The following is a 20,813-nucleotide window of genomic DNA, read 5'->3' on the forward strand; positions in this document are numbered from 1 at the left end:
AATATCATACCACAGACATCACCCATGTGGCTAAAACAGTTGGGCTGAAATTTTAAATGGAAATATCTATCATTCTTTGGGTGAAAAAAAATATGGGTAGTGGTACTAACTTTTTGTACACACTTCTCTTGAGAAATACGCTAAGTTCATTAATCTATCAGTCACTTCTTAGGTGCAGATCCTGTGTGTAATTTATACAATTATAATTGTAGAAATGCTGAACTATTTGGCATCTGTTTGTGTTAATTCAGCAAACAGATACCATGCACTAACTGCACAGAGCCAACTACAGACCCCCAATTGTACAGAAGAGGTTGTTCAATGTTATTAATTCCTTCATTTAAACATTTACTGAATACTAAAAAATGATGGGTACTAGGTACTAAGGATATACTGGAGAATATTCAGTCCACTCACAGAGCTCCCAGTTTAGAGAGAGAAGCTGATATGAATTAGTAAATCATATAAAGGTAAATTTTTAAAATTTGATAAACATAAAATTTACCATCTTAGCCTTTTTTTGAGACAGAGTCTCGCTCTGATGCCAGGCATTTGAATTCCATCTCCCTCTTGACTGTTTTGAATAACGCTGTTATGAATAGGAGTTTGCAAATATCTTCTTGCGGCCCTGTTTTCAATCCCTTTGGGTATATACCCAGAAGTGGGGTAACTGAATCATACAGTAGTTCTATTTTTAATTTTTTGAGACACCTCCATGCTGCTTTCCATATTAGCTGCACCATTTTGCATTTCCATCAATAGGTCACAAGCATTGCTAGCTCTCCACATCCTCACTAACTACTTATTTTCTGTTCTTGTGTTTCTGACAGTGGCCATCCCAATGGATGTGAGATGATACATCACACATGTATGTAGAGTTTTAGTTGCAGTAAGTATTACACAACAAGAGAAAGGCAAACTGTGTTAAGAGAAGATGCAATAGGAGCACGCAGGCCCAGGGTGTGAGGAAAGGCTTCCCTTGGGAAGTGATCAAGCATCTGAGATCCATACAACGTGGTAGAAGGCAGAGACCAGGGCAGTCAGGAAGTGAGAGGAACAGGCACAAACGCCCTGTGGGAGCTAGCTCCTCACACCAGGAAGTGGCAGGTGACCGGTGTGGATGGGGTGAGGGAGAGTACAAAGGGAGCATTGGCCTCACAGGGCCTCAGGGGCCAGGTAAATGGCCCCAACCTTTATCCTGAGGACAAGAAGAAGCCAGGGAACAATGACATCAGACTTACATTTGGCAAGATCACTCTGGCTCCAGTAGAGGAGTGGGTCCAGACAGATCAGATGCTGAGAACTAGTCATGAGGCTACTGCAATAGTCCACACAAAAAATGATCCTGCACAAACTAACTGGGTGGGATGAAACTGCGTGGAAACAGACATATTTAAGAGATACTTAGGGGGTAAAAATGACGGCTTGGATTCATCATAATAAGCGGGGAGGGGACTGAAACTCGAAAAGGACACAAAGGTTGAGAGGTTCACAATCTTAGAAATTAAATAATAATCTTACTTAGAAATTGCCACTTCCATAATAAATGAACCATTTAGAAGGAACAGACCTAAACTGTTTTCAGTGGCATAGATTCTTTTTGCTCAGCTGGTTGCAGTGCGACATAAATATGACCAAAGTCCTAGGTCCTGACCTCTTCCTTCTAACATTCAGGAGAAAATGATTAGCCAACATTGTAGAAAAATGACTTGAATCAGATCCACAATTTATAAATCTTGATTTACAAACTCCAGTTAAAGCAATTAATAAGCCCATAGATTAACAGCTCAGTTGTCCCCAGGGTTTATTTTTAGGGGAAGTCTTGTGTAAGAGCCAAGACCCTTTCAATGATGAGTGACTAAAACAGAAGTCAGGCAGTGCGCACCCCAAGTGTGTGGGAGGAACCTGGAGGTTCTGGGCTGAGGCCGAGTTTCCTACCTCTTGATCTTGCCTGCACTAAATTTAGCTTTGGAGAGTGAATCTGCATTTCCAGCTCTCTGTTGGTCAAAGAGCTGTGCCGTCCAACACAGCAGCCACTGGCCAGATGCGACTGAGGACTTGAAATACATCTAGCCTGACTTAAGATGTGCAGTAGTTACAACACACACACTTGGACTTCAGAGATTTAGTACAAAAAATAAAGAACACAAAGTATTTCATTAACAACTTCTTTTTATGTTGACTACATCTCAAAGTGATAATATTTTGGAAATGTTGAGCTAAATAACATGTATCAATTAAATGGATTTCTTTTTGCTCTTTTAATGGGGCCAATAGAAATTGTAAAATTATGCACAAGTCTCCCATTATATTTCTATTGGACAGCACTGCTTAGGACTATTTGACTCTAAGCCATTTGGAATCGTTGGCTGCCAAGAGAAAGAGGCCTTGCTTAGAAAAGCTCCTATTTCCTTCCCTCTCTATTTCAAACAATTAGCTTCTACCCAAGGCTGTCTTCTTTTCCTTGGGAGAAGCTGAAGGAGGGACAAACTGAAGGCTACAAAAAGTAGACAAAGTCCCTTCCTACTCCAACTTGGTAGATGCATCGTAGGAAAAGTCACCAGCTGCATTTCTGCTGTAGAATGACAATATCTAGCAGGTCAGAGAGACAATATTTACACAATATCTAGCTTCAGGCAGAGCTGGATCCAGGGATGCGCTCAATGCTGATGGCTCCCAGGTCACCTTTCCTCTGTGCTCAATTCATCCTCAGCCAGCCACCTTCTGCAGGGGCCGCTAGCTGCTCCAGGTTGACACCACCCTCCTATGATAGACCCAGCAGCAAAAGAGCTCCATCCCCCAATTAGTTTCTGTAAAATACCCTCGAATTGTCTCTAAGTGATAGTCCATCCTGGGGCACCATGCACATTCCTGAATCAATTGCCATGGTCAGTGAGGGGAGGACCCAGATGACTAGTTTGGGCCATAGATCCAGACTCTAGAGGTGGCAAAGAGGCAGAAGCAGCACCACTTGAATGCACATTCTGAAAGGGGGCGAGAGGTGAGGGGAATGGGTGCAGGGCAGGAGGAAGATGACCAGATGCCACTATACCCTGCACAAGAGATGTCTTTGCTCCTGCTAAGCAAAGTGGATAGGGTTTGTCTTCACAGCACAGTGGAAAGCATTCTGCACATTCAAATATGTCCGTCTTTCAGTTTCCAGCGTGCACTGAAATCAGGTTTCAATCATTAAAAAATTCTTGCGAATCAAGGTACACATGCGAGCAGAGACACAAGCCACCTTGGTTTCTCTTTCCTGTCTTTAGCCAAAGGAATGCCAAACACTTACGACACCTGGTTAATCAAAGTTCAGAAAGCATCCAGTTTACTCAACGGATGCTTCAATATTTTATACTGCTGATGTAAGCAACGGTCACTGAAAATCTCACCTACTTAGAGTCTGTTCACTATTTTGGGCCTCTCAGATACTGTCCACAATAGCTTTTGCCTCATTATTTATATAAAACAGAAACACCTTGGTACATGGTTAGTAGCATGATATGCTTTTCTTTTCTCGAACCTACCATGGCCATGTTTGCTTACATAACTGGACTTGGTGGCCTTTTTCTGGCACTTTTCTACCTTTTAAATAGGATAAATCTGAAGATCCCTGCCATCTCTGGGTGGGGGAAGCGTGAGGATGACGATGTCCAGCCATCAGACAAGGCCACCTCCCTCTGCAGTTGTCAGAGAAGAAAACCCCTGTGCAGAGTCTTAACAAGAGTGGCCCACATACACACTTGCACATGTTTCAAGAAAGGAGAAGTTCAAAACCACATCAAATGTGCACTGTAACCACTGAGCATAAATATTACAAACAAACAAAATCAGCATGTAATGTGCACTTTAATTTGCTGACAGAGACTTTAAAAATTAACATCAGAATGAATGACCAATGCCAACACCACAACAAAACCTCTGAAGGAAAAAAAAAACCACTCACAAGCAAACCCGCCTGGCCTCTAATTAACACACAGTATCCTTGAAATGAGAGGCCAAAAAGAAAATGAACTGCCGAAATGGAGGAAATCGTAAATGGGGGAAGGGAAGGCAAGGACTGACAGAATGAAGGCTTTCCATAATGTATGTAGAAAATAAATCCTGTTGTTTGAAACCTGCTTAACTTTAAAAAAGACTGGGTTCATGGGCAGACAATTGCAGCTCACACACAAAGTCCGCTTATTCCTTCTAACTCAACATTCATATTTTAAAAATTCTATTGCATCGCAGGGTGAGTCACTTCAGATAAAATTTATTAAAAGCAAAATGTTAAGGAGAATTGAGCAACATTTCCAACACCTGGTTCATCGTCACCGTAGCTGCTTTCCATGGTCACAAAGTGAGAAGACTCAGCCTGGAGTGCAGCCGACTCCAGGCGAATCCCAGTTACTGCACTCCCTGCCTGGCCAGGAGACTGGTCCTTTCTCTTCAAGCCTCAGTTTCCTCATGTGGTTGCAGATTACTAAATGAGCTGATGGTTACTTCATTACACATGTAATTGCATATATTAAACATGTTTTCATGAATATGTTTTGTCTAATATGTAGTAATTGTGATACGGAAGGGAAGTTCTGGGAAGGGAAGGGTGAGGTCCCTTTGAATGATATGGAAGTGGGGAAGGGCATGGTCCCTGGCTAGGGCCCCGCCCCTAGGCCTGTGCCCAGGGACCTAGGTGAGGTCAGGCATTTCCTGCCAAAATGTTGCATTTTCCAAGACCACCCTGGCCTGCCACACCCCCATTCTGTGCCTACAGAAACCCCAAGACCCTAGCAGGCAGAAACACAGGTGGCTGGATGTCTGAACATCGAGAGGAGCAGATCAGCAGAGGAACACACGGGCAGCTGGGCATCTAGAGGAACACACTGACGGGCACCAGTGCACTGAAAGGCCACCTGCCACCAGAATGACACAGAGTTTGGCCAGAGCAGGCGGAGGAAAGCTGGCCACCAGGCAGCCCAACCCAGGGGAAAAAGCATCTCCCTTCTGGCTCCCCTGCCTGCTGAGAGCTACCTCCACTCAATAAAACCTTGCACTCATTCTCCAAACCCACATATGATCTGATTCTTCCAGTACACCAAGGCAAGAACCCAGGATACAGAAAGTCCCCCTGTCCTTGCGACAAGGTGGAGGGTCTAATTGAGCTGGTTAACACAAGCTGCCTATGGACAGCTAAACTGAAAGAGCACACAGTAAGCACATGCCCACTGGGACTTCAGAAACTGTAAACATTCACCCCTAGACACTGCTGTGGGGTTGAAGGCCCACAGCCTGCCCATCTGTACACTCCCCTAGAGATTTGATCAGTGGGGCACTGAAGATGCGAGCCATTCCCTGTCACATGCCCTGTGAGGGGAACACGGGAACTTTTCCCATTTCGATTGTTCAATAAACATTACCTACTGTTACTTACATGCCTGATTTTCTTTAATTTCCCGATTAAATCCTAAGATAGATATTATCTCCTTCACACACCTGAAAAACAAGCTCAGAAATAATGCACTTATGGAAATTACAGACAGTAGGCTTAGCTTTATAAAGTCCTACACATTAGGTTAATTTAGTTCAAGTCCTACGTTCACAGTCCCCATTCGCACTGAATAGGAAAGAAATCAGATTCGGGTCACTTTAATCCAGGAGGATTCAAGAGAACCCAGAGGCAATTAGAATAATGGGAGCTCTGTTCCCGTCGCTGCCTGTTGGAAGAACCTGAAACCACTTTAAGGAGCTTCCAACTTAAAAAAAATATACTTTCCCCTTTGTTTTTAACCAGGAGGAGAAAAACAAAAACAAGTTGGCATTCTGTGTAACAATGACAAAAGCCATTTTTTGACAGAACTGTTGTCTGATGGATGCCTGAGTTTTCTGATTTCACAACCCAGATATCTACAGGCTATGAGAACTCACCTAGCTAGCACTGCTCAAGTGAATGTTTTTTATTTTTCTTTTTATTACCAATGAAGAAGGTTTTTTTTTTTTATTGTTGTTATAGTTTTGTTTTTGGTTCTAGGGATTGCCTCAGAAAGGGACTGGTGTCGGGAGCCTTCTAGGAAGGAAATACACACAGACGGGGGACTCCGGGGTGCCAGCGACAGCAGTCACAGGTAAAGCAGAAGCCAGGAAGTCAGTACCGTCTTAACTTCATTCATCGTGCTTTGCGTTCTGATGAGAATATCACCCAGAAACACAGTGTGTTACTTCTTGCAAATGAGTCTCACTATTCCACAAAATGTATGAGTTTAAAAGCTAGAATGTAAGTTGGACTTCAACGAATAATTGGACCAATTTCAATACTCAAGAAAACCGTACAAAAAGATGTCACAATGTTATTTCGAACCGAAAGGCAAGTCTCTGCTGGTGGGACTTCCTCCTTGATGAGGCTGACCGCTCCTCACCAGCCACACCACCCTACGTCCTCACCATGTAACCAACGACAATTACACCTTTTATGAAATATGATACTTGAGGGCTTCTGAAATACGATACTTGAGGAAAACTAGACCGAGTTGATTCAATATTGTATTAAAGATTAATTCCAGTAAGTTTAAGATATGCTCATTAGGTGTTTTCTGAAATGTTATTTTAAAAACTAATAATTGCAATGCTAAAGTATTTTTTACCAGCTCCTTAAATCAATCTGTACCTTTAAGTATAATAAAACAATTCAAATATGCTGAAGTCCTAAGCATGTGTGTGTGTGTGTGTGTGTGTGTTCCTGTATGTGTGTGTGTGCCTGTGTGTGTGTGCCTGTGTGTGTGTGTGCCTGTGTGTGTGTGTGTGCGTGCCTGTGTGTGTGTGTGCCTGTGTGTGTGTGTGCCTGTGTGTGTGTGTGTGTGTGTGCCTGTGTGTGTGTGTGTGTGTGTGTGTGTGTGTGTGTTTCTGAGATGGAATCTCGCTGTCGCCTAGGCTGGAGTGCAGTGGCATGATCTCAGCTTATTGCAACCTCCGCCTCTGAGGCTCAAGCGATTCTTCTGCCTCAGTTTCCTGAGTAGCTGGGACTACAGGCACACGCCACCACGCCTGGCTAATTTTTGTATTTTTAGTGGAGACAGGGTTTCACCATATTGGCCAGGCTGATCTTGAACTCCTAATCTTGTGATTTACCCGCCTCAGCCTCCCAAAGTGCTGGGGTTACAGATGTGAGCCACCGCGCCCGGCCTCTAAGCTTGTTTTTAAAAAGAATTTATTTCCTTGACTGAGGAAGCTAAGGGAACATCCCAGCACCCTTACTTGCATAAAGAGAGGCTTCCTTGGCAGGGGCTGCCCACCAGGCCAGGCACCACACAGGAAATTCTCGCTGAGCGCCCCACCTGGGATGGGCTTTGAGGCTGGCTTCAGACAGTGTCTCAATAATCGCGTAGAGATTTTTGGAGTCCTTTACTTGTTAAATAAAAAATAACAAAACAATAAAAAAGAGACTTTTGTTTTTGTTTGCCTTTTTGTCTTCCTAGTCTATCTTTCATGCCGTAGGTAGTAGGATTCTGAGGGTGGTTTTTGTCCTGTGGCTGAACCATTCCCAGTATCACAGCAGCAGCCACGCTGCTCAGATGGGAAAGCCAGCTCTTTCATGGATTTCTTTTAGGAGCGAACTCGCTGCTATTCTAGAAGCCCCCAGCAAGTGTCTTCCTGAGTCTCCTTCAGGCTTCCTGACCTGCCACTGTGGCAGAGGGTATGGGATGAAGTTTTCCCCTGGACTTCGGGGTGGAAGTCATAGCACATCTGTGAATGCACACTGGGCATCCTTAGGAAAGGGTGAAGGAGAATGGATGTGAGACAACCAAACATGCCCCACACCACAAACCTTAACCTGAAAACAAGTCATTTCCTGACCCTCAGGCAGATTCCTGCCCCTCAGTTCCCATCCTCCAGAGACATTCTGGAATGGTAGCTGAGCAAAGATGGCCACCTACTTGACATCACCCCAACTACTCAGTTTCCCTTCTAGAGCACATACAACTGGGAAACATCGCTCATTGCAAATTTCACGTGGAACATACCTAGGCCTGCTACAAATCCACGGGAAATGATTGCGGAAATGCAGAATTAATTAATCACTGATTCCATGATGGCAGAACCATTCCTTCCTCTGTTTACATATAGTCCACTGGGATTTGCATTGTGTGTACACAAGTGTGTACATAAAACCCAACAGTAAACCCATTCTTGTATTTAGAATAATCATAATAATAAAAAAGCCTGTCCTATTCCAGAAACTGGCTGGAGTCAGGAGTTTGGCACTAGAGGCAGAGTTGCAGATTGTATGCTTTGAAATCAAAAGGTTTTTTTCCCCTCTCTTTTACTAGCAATAAAAGGAACTTTAAAGGAAAAGCAGCAAAAGTTAGTGAGGAGAATTTTTCCGTGGTGAACGATGTCATGTCTTTTGGTGTAATTCCCTATTTTGAAAGCTAGCCGCCCTGAAGGCGGTCACCATCGCCAGCTGACTGTCTTATATAAACATTTAACATGTAATACCCAGCAAGAGCTAAAGCCATTCCAATAGAGTCATATTTTTGGTGTTTTGAAGCAGTGGTTCTCAGACTTTAAAGGGAAGAATCGCCTGGAGATTTACTGAAGCTCAGATGCTGAGATTCCACACCTAGAGTTTGCAATTCACTATGTGTGTCTGTGTATGTGTGTCTGTGTATGTGTGTGTGTGTGTCTCTGTGTGTGCGCGTGCATGTGTGTGTCTGTATGTGTGCATGGTGTGTCTTTGTGTGTTCGTGTGTGTGTGTGTGTATGTGATTGTCTGCACATATTATGGGGGATGGGTGTTGTCATTTTGACAAGCAACACAGATGATTTGGATGCAGGTGGCCAATAGGCCTTACTGAAAAGCATCCCATTTAGAACCTACAAAATGTTAAAATTCTTTGGCTAAAAGAATTTGGAGTTTAAATCACAGCAATATTCCTATCTACGAAGGTTCAAAGACAATTCATCACTCCAGGAAAATGAAGAGCATGCATGTTTTAGATTCCCCACAGGTTGGCCTATTATAGTTTCACCAGAATCCTCCAAGATAATTAAGGTGGGTGGCATTATTCTGGCTTTGCTGATTAGAAGATTAATGCAAGTAAAATGATTTGCCAATGGTTACATAACTATCATAGCTGGGGTATGAACCCAGCCAGGTCTCCGGACTTTTGAATAAAGATCAAGTAAGATGGCATTACCTCCAGCACTGCTAAAGTCAGAAGTGTTGGGAATGCATGAAGAAAACAGAAACACACTTCCTGATCTGGTCTAGGATCAAGTTTCCCTCATCTTTCCAATTCAAAGCTCTACTTTAGCAGGCAACTTTGGGGAAGGCAGTGAGCTAAGGGATTTTTTGTCATTTTCCACCTTTAAGTATCTGCTTTGGGGATCTATTCTATCTCCTGGTTATGCTACCAGGGAAAAGAAAAACACCTGGTCCCCCACGGAAAAACATCATCACCTATTTTCCATAGCTGAGGACTGGCATCCACCAGGATAGACACAACCTAATTTACTACAAATCCAAGCCTGAAAAGAGAAAAATGGAAAAACAGGGTAAGGTTCCCCTTAAAATCCCACAAATGTGGCTTACTTTCAGGAGAGGAAGGATGCAAATGACTTCTTTGATTTTAGAAACTTCCACTGGGACTTCCTGACATGTTGTCTGGTTGGGTTTCACATACCATATCATGAGGTGATTTAGGGAAGATAAAGACTCTTTGATAGTGTAGAATAACCCAATTCTATAGCCCTTCCTTTCCTTTGCCCTCCAGGGAAAACTTGCATTCTCCCCCGTGAGAAAAACTCCAAATATGATGGACAAGACAAAGAAATATTTAATCAAATGAGTTTAGGAAACCCCCAGCAGAAACAATGCATCTTTTCAATGGCTGAAGATGTTATGAATAGACAAAATGTTTTGTGTGTCAAATGTCTTTCTGGCTTCTGAGTGAGAAATGCTGTTTACTATTAGGCAACAATTTAATTCTAGAACCTCACATAACCAGGTTCACTTGCCAAAAACCTACTGTTTAGTGAACTACAAAAAATACTTCATAAAAATCACTAGAGGCATTCTTAAAATAGTCATTTTAAAAAGTGGCCTTTTCCTAGAATACCGTTTGCTCCTAAGCATTTGTCAACCTAGACCCCCAGGAATGAATAGGGCACGGGCATATTTTCAGTAATTCCCCAAAAGAGCCAATTGCTTTCACTGACTACACCTGAACCCAGTTCCTATCTCTTTTTATGACAGCATACAAGTCCTCCTGAGCCAGTAGGAAGTTCTGAGACTCCAGACTTGTCTTAGCCACCATCCGCCCAAGCAGTCCTTCAAAAGTGTTAAAAAAAGATGTTTTCTAATACTTCCCTGCCATTTTTCAAAGAATGAACAAACCTCTGAGTCAAAATACAGAGTGGCAGGATGCAGGTGAAACAGTAGAAATGTTGGCTGTGCCACTAAAGTTACACCTGGTTTCCTGGCCCCCTTTACCCACTCAGTGCCCCCTGCACTGGAGGAAGAGCAGAGATGACACACGGCTCTTTAGACTCAGACAGCAGAGTACCTACTCGGAAGTCTGGCCACTAGAGAGCTACACTAATCCTCTCATTTACTGCCTGATGAGAACCTCAGTTTCACCCAGCTGTGATCTATTTCACATCGTTATCATTTGCTTCACAGGAACTGACCAATAAAGTGATTAAAATGATATGTTTCAAATAAAAGTAAAAATAAGCTTTTACAGAAAAGTGAAATGTGGTTTAATAAGATCACTTCTTTGCTTCTGGATGGTAGAAACAGTTCACTCGATTTCTGCTGGAAGAGTCCTTAAATATGTAAATTTCACCATCAATCTGAGCCTTATAACCATACAGAACATCACGCTTATGTGATTGGTACAGTGAAAATGGTGGTACCTTAGTAACTGCACGATCAGCCTGGTCCTTCTGCAGTTCCAAAGTCAGTATCTCGATGGGAGTGAGAGTTGGCAAGCAGCCTAACTCACGCACATTTGGAGTTACTGAAGCACATTTGGCCCCCTGACACAGCTCTCTGTCTAGGACACCAGAGGGGCTTTCAAAGGAATGGGCTTTGTCTGCTAGTCAAGTGCCAAGTGACCCCGTTCTGTCAGCTGTCACTCTCTAATTTAGAAAACTGTCTATGGCCATCAGCTGAGGCCCCATCTATTCTACAGCATCATAAAATTCCCCAGATGAAATGTTCATCACAGCAGATCCACCCTGAACCAGAAGGAAGAGAAGACAAAGCAGATATTCTAAGCACCAATGCTTTACCAAAGGATTGTTGCCTTGTAGTGGATAATTTTCTTGGTTTGCTTTTTGTGTGGAACAATCACATTGCTTTAAAATAGAACTGATTTGTTTAAACACAAAATATCTTTGTTGGAAAATGCTCATTTTGCTACACAGCAATCTTCTGGGTTCATTGAACACCCTCTAATTTCCTCTACCACCTGGATTTGAAAAATAACTGAAACGTACCTCCTATGCTTGTCCTCTTTTCTTACAGAAAGCAAAGATGCATTAGAGGACATGCAAGTCCACTCTTATAGGACAGGTTCATCCTGCTCAGCGCCCACACTCAGTGAAGGTCTTGGACACCCTGGGCTATTAGCTGACAGAGCTATGGCAAGTAATGCTACCCTGGGCTATCTCACGAGAGACAGCTGCTAGACATGGTCCAGACTTGGGTGGACCCAGGAGGTTTTGTTCATTTCTACAAAGTAAGGCAGAGTTAGCAGCCAGGTGTGCCATGCACAGGCCTGGCTCTAAAATATGTATCCTGGGGCAGGAAGACCAATGGAAGCCTGACCCACTGTTCCCTTCCCACCCCGGGTTCTGTGTCCCTGCATGAGCATCCTGCAAATGTGGGCAGGAACACCATCAATCTACTCAGTGCACACTCTTGCAAACAGTTCCCATTGGGCCCAGGGGTGTACACACTGGCCTGGATACAGAAAGAGGACAGAGTAGGCCTGGGCATCAGGCTTCTGGCTGTTTGGGAAGGAAACACGGGGTCCTGGAAGCCCAGGGAATAGATTACGAATGGGAAGACTGGCTGTGTGCATCACAGCTTTTCACTCTGTGCCGAGAAACACACCCAGCCACAGAGGGCCAGACCAGAGTCCTCTAAAGCGGAGGGTCCAGCAGCTCTTGGGGTCTAAGGGCAGTGCTGGATATGGGCAAACCCAGGGTGGGGTCTGGGGTGGGCTTGGAGACCTGGGCCTGCACAGCTTCCTTGGTAAACTGAGGAGGTGTGGACCACAGGACTGTCAAGCTCATTCCTCTCCATACCCAATACTGTGGATTCTAGGATCCAGTTGGTCACTGTTGATGGCTCAACCTCATGCACTGGACAAAGATAATATGAAAGAAAAAAAACCGTTCAAATGAGTGTGAAGTTCTTTAATCTCGGCCTCTCTAGCTCAAAGAGATGAACAATGAGAGATTCTGGTCTATCAGTGATCTGGTTCATAGAGCTGTGAGATCCATCTCTCACAGGTGACCCAGCAGAGTATAACAGCAAACCAGAGTACAACATCAAAACTGTAATCGGTGTCATCACTGGATTAGGAACCACTCAAAATAGCTCCAGTTTTCAAACTGTACACATCAGTACTATCTGTAAGTAACGCATCATTTATGATGGAAATGTGGGCATGCCAATAAGCCAGATGATTTAAGTTGACAGTTTTCATAATTCTTTAAACTTCAAATGCCATTTCTGTGGACTGGATGACCTCTTCTAGGTGCTTTGGTTTGGTTTGTCTCTTGATAGATTCTGATGGAAGCAGGTAGGGCCAGCCTCTCCTGAAGCTCACTGTGGTTGTAAGACACAGAGAGCCTGCTCACCCCCACGTGGAGAAACACTGCTGTCACAAGACACAGAAGGCACACTCCCCATCAGGAGTACTCACCTGTCCTCTCATATCTGGAGCAATGGGAATGGTGGGCCAGATGGTCGAGTAGATGCCGAAAAACACCAGCCAGGTCAGCATGCTTCCCCAGACAGCCAGATGACTGAACTGCAGAGGAAAACAGACACTCACACAGGCTTCTCAACTGTCCGGGCAGATTCACCCGAGCTCCACTTGCTACAGAATCCTTGCATCCAAGCTACCTTTCCTTATGGTATGATTCTGATGACTCACCAGTTAATAGGAAGTCAATCTTTCTAATTCCTGTGTCTCAGAACTTTTAACAATGAATTCAAGTCATGAATGGCCGCAAAGTACTCTGAAGATGAAGGTGCTTTTGCTGTCACAGGTGACCTTACTCTAAGATTTATCCCACAGTGACAGTGGGCCCCTCTCAGCTCATGGCAAGTGTTTGCTCCAATCCGGGGGTACATGCAATAAGGACTCATTACTCTCGCAACAGAGTGGCTGAACAGACAAAATAAGATGTTTTTATTTATAATTTCAAGACTTGGATTGTTCCATTCCTTTAGGCAAGAGTTTTTTCTTTAATCTGAAATGGATACTGCCTCTTAACAATGCCCCTTTAAGCATCTACTGAGTTCATTTTTTCTCCTCTTTGACTTGTCTCTTCACACCCCACAGTCTAATCCATATGTCAGTTCTGTTAGCTTTTAAAAAGATAAAACTGAATCTAGACTCTGACCACTTCTCCTTACCTCCTTCTCTAACATCCTAAGTGAAGTCATCATCACCTCTGACCCAGATTAATTGCTACTGTCTCTTAGGGGATTCCCACACTGACCTCCAGTCCATTCCCCATCTTTCTTAGCAGAGCATTTAAACAGCAGCCAGGTCATGAGACTTCGTGAGAGACACACATTAAGCTTTAGTTATAATCTTTAAATGCTGGAAATAACTGAAATGTCTAAAAGAAGAGACTGATGAAATAAATGATGGAACGTCTGTAAAACGCAATACTCTTTACGAACGATAATTTTGCTGAATATTTTAAGGCACAGAAAATGTGCCTAATATATATTTAATTAAAAGGGATTACAAAGTCCCTAATATATATTTAATTAAAAGGGATTACAAAGTCCTATGTTCTATAATGTATCATCTTATTAAAAAATACACACACATGCAGACATAGGATGAAGTCTGGAAGTTTCCACAGGAAAGCATTAATGGTGACTGCCTCTTGGTGGTAAAATTATGGACATTAAATGTTTTTTGTCCTTCTATATTTTCCAGTGTGTGTATATATGGTTTTTGTTTTTACAATGAGCATATATATCTGAAATGAGATGACGGTCAACAGCTTAGAGCTGTATTATGTGCCAAGCAAATGAATCACCAAGAGACTTTGGATTGCAAATTTACCTGATAAAGATCAAACCACAATTTTTACATACAAAATCTGAAATAAGATAGCCAGATATTGCTTATTGTTTCTCCAAGGCTTAAAAAGAAACTATAGCATGAAAACTAACTATACTGAACAGAGAAACAATTTGAGAGAAAACTTACTTTAGTCCAAGCTGTAGTCTCCAAACCAGCTTTCAGACAAACAGTAACAACAACATACTGTGAAAATAAAAAACAGTTTGGAAAAACGTGATTCTCAGTGAGTTATTTTCCCTTTCCGTGAGAAATCCCATCTCTCCACTCCAGAGCTAGCTTCTCCAAGGCAGCTCTGGTTCGCAAGTATGCACCATCTCGGTAGCTAATTCTCTAGGGGTTATTTTCAGGGAACATACAGGCAGCTTCACTTCCAGAAGGGCTTTCATTCTAGTAACAGTCTTTCTCATAAATAACAGTCTTGCCCTTTCCTTAGCTTGGGAGAAAGCACCTTTCTGAGTGTTGTTTTCCTTTACAGGTAGATGTAACATGGTCGTTTGAAGAATGGAGAAATCTGTTAACCACCTGTCCAGAAACCTTGACTCTGCATAACCTTCAGAAAGGATGATGTAAGCATTTCACAATCATTTTGAACTTTAAAGGACATATAAAATACATTTTGAAGGTTTGAAATAAATAATAATAATGAGGAAGGCCCTTTTTAAGGGTTTAGAGAAGTGCGAACCACATGAGTTGTTTAAGAACGGCTTAACAAGCAGAGATAAACTTACTGTGTAAACAATGTTTCCAACAAATAAATAGTCGGTGGCATGACCACTGGCCAACACAGTATCTGAAAAACAAAGAAGTTACTATTAATATCCAAGGAACTGAACATGGCCACCTGTTTAACTCAGAACATTAAACAGGGAACTTTGGGAACATCCATCAACTCACAGAATACTTTAGAATCCCATCCTGTGATTCTAACACCCACTTCTCTTGCTAATGATGAACTTTTTCATCTTACATTCTCTCCAAATGAAGCAAATAAAGTCAAGCTTCCAAGAAACCAACCAACCACTTGATCTGCACTGAAATTTACCTTTTTATAAACATTAAAATTTACCTTTGTCCAGTTTTTTTTTTAAAAGGAATAAGAACATATTCATCTATTTTTATTAAGTGCCACCAATGTTGGGGCTTTTTCCAAGTGTTCCTTTATGATTCATCTTTAATTTTTGCTAAATTGGAATTATGGACCAATAAAAGGATAACTACATGCATATTAAATCAATTCATAATGACTGCATTTGGAAAGAATTTGGGGGGTATTTACTACTCATGTTCTCATTTGCAACTGTATGAACTTCTGGAGTCTATCAATTGGGGGAATACAAGTACTCCAATGACAGAAGTTTAGAAAATACAAGAAGGATTTAAAGCTTCAGTTTTCCTACATTTTCCTTTTCAAGGATGGCTATGTTAATGTATATAACAACCATTAAAGCAGAACGCTATTAGAGTTGTTTCTTCATCTCTGCACAGAGAAATCTGCACCTGCACAGAGAAATCTGTTTTTTGTCCTGAGTGGTCAGAGCCTATTTTAACCTCAGGCTTGGTTTCCTTGGATGACACAGCCAACCTCCCTTTATTATTATTTCTTTCAACTTTTGTTTTAGATTTGGGGGTACGCATGCAGTTTGTTACAAAGGTATACTGTGTGATGCTGAGGTCTGGAGTACAAATGACTGACACCAGGTAGTGAGCATAGTACTCAAGGGGTAGTTTTCCAAGCCTTTCTTCCCTAACTCTCGTCAAGTTCCCCAGCGTCTACTGTTCTCATCTTTAATGTTCATGTGTACCCAGTGTTTAGTTCCCGCTTATAAGAGAGAACATGTGGCATTTGTTTTTTGTTTGTTTGTTTGTGTTTTGAGATGGAGTCTTGCTCTGTCACCCAGGCTGCAGTGCAGTGGCGCTATCTTGGCTCACTGTAACCTGCACCTCCTAGGTTCAAGCAATTCTCCTGCCTCAGCCTCAGATTACAGGTGGCTATTTTTTTTTTTTTGTATTTTTAGTAGAGATGGGGTTTCACCATGTTGTCCAGGCTGGTCTTAAACTCCTGACCTTATGATCCAACCACCTTGGCCTCCTGAAGTGCTGGGATTACAAGCGTGAGCCACCGCACCCAGCTGGTTTTATTCTTTTTTATACTCAGTCCTGGTTTGTGTCCCACAGGCTGGGAAGAGAAGGATGTCTGTGTTCAAATTTCCAAACAATAGCTGCTATGTACACACATATCTGGGCTTGCTGATTTACCCAATGCTGGTTGAAGAATCCCACTCTTATTAGAGAATCAAGATCTATTTATTTTCCTAAAATAGCATAACGATGGAGCCCTAAGTGGGACTGGGTAATCATGGGTCCCTGAATCCAGCCCCTGGGCACATGCTGTCTCCTTATTCCAGCCAGGTAAATCTGTGGATAAGGGGAGATGAACCAGGAAAGCAACATCATGCACTGCTCTAAACAGAGGGCCTGATGCTGGGTAGAGTTACACCAGGAGAGCAGGGAGAGCCGTAGCCACTGACTTAAAAAGGAATAGTCTCAAAGCTCAGGGGAGAGGTGGCAAGGACAGACTGGAGCTTAGGCAGGACTTCATTAAAAGGGAAGGAAAGGAGTAAGCTAAAAAAGTAAGGGAGGCCGGGTGTAGAGGCTCACGCCTGTAATCCCAGGACTTTGGGAGGCTGAGATGGGTGGATCATGAGATCAGGAGATAGAGACCATCCTGCCTAACACGGTGAAAGCCATCTCTACTAACAATACAAAAAATTAGCTGGGTTTGGTGGCACGTGCCTGTAATCCCAGCTGATCAGGAGGCTGAGGCAGGAGAATTGCTTGAACCTGGGAGGCGGAGGTTGGAGTGAGTGATCATGCCATTACACTCCAGTGTGGGCAACAGAGTGAGACAGGAAGGAAAGAAAAAAGAAGGAAGGAAGGAAGGAAGGAAGGAAGGAAGGAAGGAAGGAAGGAGAGAGAGAGAGGAAGGGAAGGGAAGGGGAAAGGAGGGGAGGGAAATAAATGTATTAGCTGAGTGTAGTGGAAAGAAATGTATTAGCCAAGTTTGGTGGTGCTTGCCTGTGGTCCCAGCTACTTGGGAGGCTGAGGTGGGAGAATTGCTTGAGATGTGGAGTTTGAGGCTTCAGTGAGCCATGACTGCAACAGTGCACTCCAGCCTAGGTGACAGACTAAGACCTTCTCTTAATAAAAAAATGAGAATAAAACACAGGAGATACAACATAAAGTAACAGCATCCAGGTGACAGGGTTTGCCATTTTAGATAGGGAGCTCTGGAACAATTTTTGTGAGGAGGTGGCATTTGAGAGATCTGAGTGAGCTAAATGGGGATTGACAGGGCGAGTGTTCCAGGCAGAGAAGAGAAACTGCAGAGTCAGAATACAGACAGCACTTGATGAGCTCAAGGATCACTGTAGAGACCAGCTGGGCTGCAGGCACTGGGAGAAGGCAAAGGAGATGGAGACAGTCGAAAGGGCAGACAAATGCAGACCACAGTGAAGAGCCTGGATTTCTTTGTTAATTGTGATAAGTAACCACATGAAGATTTAGAGGTGGAAATGAAATGGTATAAGTTACATTCTTAAAGGAATAGTCCAGCTTTTATGGGAGAAAGGACCATATCCATAAATGGAATAACAATAGATGCAAAGCCGGCTTAGAAATGACTGTAGCAACCCATCCAAGAGGATGCTCCTAGTCGTGTTCTAACTATGCAGCCCAATATGGTAGTCACCAGATGCATTCAGTTGTTTACATTTAAATTAATTGAAAAAAATACAATAAAAAATCCATTCCTACCTGACGCTCGGGAGGAAGGGGAGAATGAGGAGTTACTGCTTAATGAGCACTGAGTTTCAGTTTGGGGTGATGAAAAAGTTTTGGAAAAGCATAGTGCTGACGGTTGCATAACATTCTGCAGTTAATGTCTCTGAATTGTACGCTTAAAATAGTTACAATGGCAAAGCTGATGTTTTTATCACAATAAAATATTTAAAAAATGGATCATAGCACCAACACTGTAAAATCACTTTTTTAAATTGATGTAAATTTAAGGGGTGCAAGTGCAATTTTGTTACATGGACATATTGGAGTGAAGTCTGGGTTTTCAGTGTCTCCATCACCTGAATAACGCTCATTGTATCTATTCAAGGAATTTCTTATCACTGTTTTCCTTCCCACCCTCTCACCCGTCTGAGTCTCCAGCACCCATCATTCCACACTCTATTTCCATGTGTACAAATTGCTTAGCTACTAATTATAAGTGAGAGCATGCAGTATTTGACTTTTTTTTGAGTTGTGAAACTATAAAACTCTTATGATAAAACTTTTGCATCTTTATGACATTGAATCTGGCAATGGTTTCTTAGATGTGGCACCAAAAGCACAATGAGGAAAGAAGAATGTAGATGAAGCAGGCTCTTCAAAATTAGAAACTTTGTGCTTCAAAGGACAACAGCAAGAAAATAAAAAGACATCTTGAAAAATGGAAAAAATACTTGCAAATTATGTATCTGAATCCTGTATCCAAAATACACAAAGAACTCCTATAACTAAACAATAAAAGCACTCCCCCAAAAAATTTAAAAATAGAGAAAGGGTCTGAATAGACATTTTTGCAAAGAAGATATCAAAATGGACAATAAGTGCATGAAGAACAGTTAAACATCATTAGCCATTAAAGAAATACAAAATCAAAACCACAATGATTACCCTGTGGAACTTTATCTCACAATGAGATACCACTTAACCCCCACTGGGGTGCCTACAAAAAAAACAGACAGTAACAAGATGTGGAGAAATTATATCTTTCACACATTGCTGGTGGGAAAGTGAGATGGTGCAAACCCTAGAAAACCATGAGGCAGTTCCTCAGAGGGCTACGTATAGTTACCATGTGACCTACCCATTCTACTCCCAGGTACATACCCGAGAGAAATTGAAACGTACAAATGAAACACATAAAACCTTGTACCTAAATGCTCTAGCACCATCATTATAATTATTCATAATAGCTTAAAATAATGAACAGCGTTATTCATTATTCACAACAGCCTATTTATAACCCAAATGTCCATTAACTGTGAACTGGTAAGTAAGATGTGGTGTATCAATATGATAGAACACTATCAGGCAATAAAAAGGAATGAAGAACGGATACATGCTACAACATGGATGAACCTTGAAAAGCTTATGCTAAGTGAAGAAGCCAGACGCCAAAGGCCACATATTCCATCTCTATGAAACATCCAGAAGTGGGCACATCTACAGAGACAGACAATAGACCAGTGGTTTCCACGTACTGGAGGCGCTTGGGGAAAGTGGGGAGTAACTCCTAATAATTAAGGTTTCTTTTGAGGGTGATAAAAATGTTCTATAATGTATTGTGGTGATAGCTGTACAAATCCATGAATATGTTAAAATCCATGAATATGTTAAAAATCCATAGAATTGCAAACTGTAAATGAATTAGATGGTATATAAGTTATACCTCAATAAAGCTGCTATAAAAACTTCAGTCCCTCAGTCATTTAAAATACACAATAGACCCATGTGGCTAATGACTACTGTATCAGGCAGTACAGACAGAGAACATTTCCATCCTCACAGAAGGTTCTATTGGACAATGGAGGCCCAGAGAGGCTTGGACAGATGCCACTTAAAAAGGTTTTGAAGGTAGAAATGACAGCATTTGGCCAGGTATAGCGGCCCACACCTGGAATCCCAGTACTTTAGGAGGCTGAGGCAGGAGGACTGCTTGAACACAGGAGTTTGAGACCAGTCTGGGTAACCCTATCTTTATGAAAAATTTTTTTAAAACTAGCCAGGTATGCTGGTGCATGCCTGTAGTTCCAGCTACATGACAGGATTGCTTAAGTCCAGGAGGCTGAAGCTGCAATGAGCTATGATCACACCACTGCACTCCAGCCTGGGTGACAGAGCAACACCCTGTTTCTTCAAAAAAGAGAAAAAAAAAAAAACGTTTTCTTATGATTTGGATGTAGGATAGAGGAGAATGTGAGGAATCAACAAAGTTTTTGGCTGGAGTATGTAGGTAAACAGTGGTGTCACTAACTTGGGATGGAGAAGCCTGGTTCTCGTCATATGAATACAGGAAGACACATGAAAACTTCATACCAAATGATTCGCATTTTAAGTTCACGAGAGAAAGAACAGACAGCAATGAAACATGACCACATTACCAGACAAAACATGAGATGGAGAGAAGAGAAGTGGGGTTAGCGGAGAAAGTCCCAATTACGAGATTTACAAGTCCCGCTCTCTTGCTCCAGCTCTGCCATTATCTAGTTTTTTAAAATTTCAGGTTCCGAGTCTCAATTCCTCACCTATAAAACGAAGATTTTTATATCAGATGCAAATTATGACAACTGAGTTTTCTCTAAGGCTCCTTTCAGACAGGGAACTCTAAGAGGCTAAGGACTGCAGCTGCTAAATCAGCCCCATGGATTTTTTTTTTTTTTT

General features: G+C 42.3%; 1 protein-coding gene across 3 annotated transcripts in view; it reads right to left on the reverse strand.

Moving 5' to 3' along the window:
- Positions 1–20,813, reverse strand: part of ATP8A2 (ATPase phospholipid transporting 8A2) — a 643,075-nt gene that overhangs the window by 134,840 nt on the left and 487,422 nt on the right. For all 3 annotated transcript variants that reach the window (XM_032260055.1, XM_032260056.1, XM_032260057.1), the window contains exons 31-33: positions 15,047–15,108; positions 14,445–14,501; positions 12,912–13,019 (exon numbers count right to left, since the gene is read on the reverse strand). In XM_032260055.1, coding sequence (XP_032115946.1) covers positions 12,912–13,019; positions 14,445–14,501; positions 15,047–15,108 — 227 coding nt within the window. The remainder of the gene's footprint in view (positions 1–12,911; positions 13,020–14,444; positions 14,502–15,046; positions 15,109–20,813) is intronic.

The sequence above is a fragment of the Sapajus apella genome, unplaced genomic scaffold (assembly GCF_009761245.1).
Source record: "Sapajus apella isolate SASKATOON/1434 unplaced genomic scaffold, GSC_monkey_1.0 scaffold114, whole genome shotgun sequence".
Lineage (NCBI taxonomy): Eukaryota > Metazoa > Chordata > Mammalia > Primates > Cebidae > Sapajus > Sapajus apella.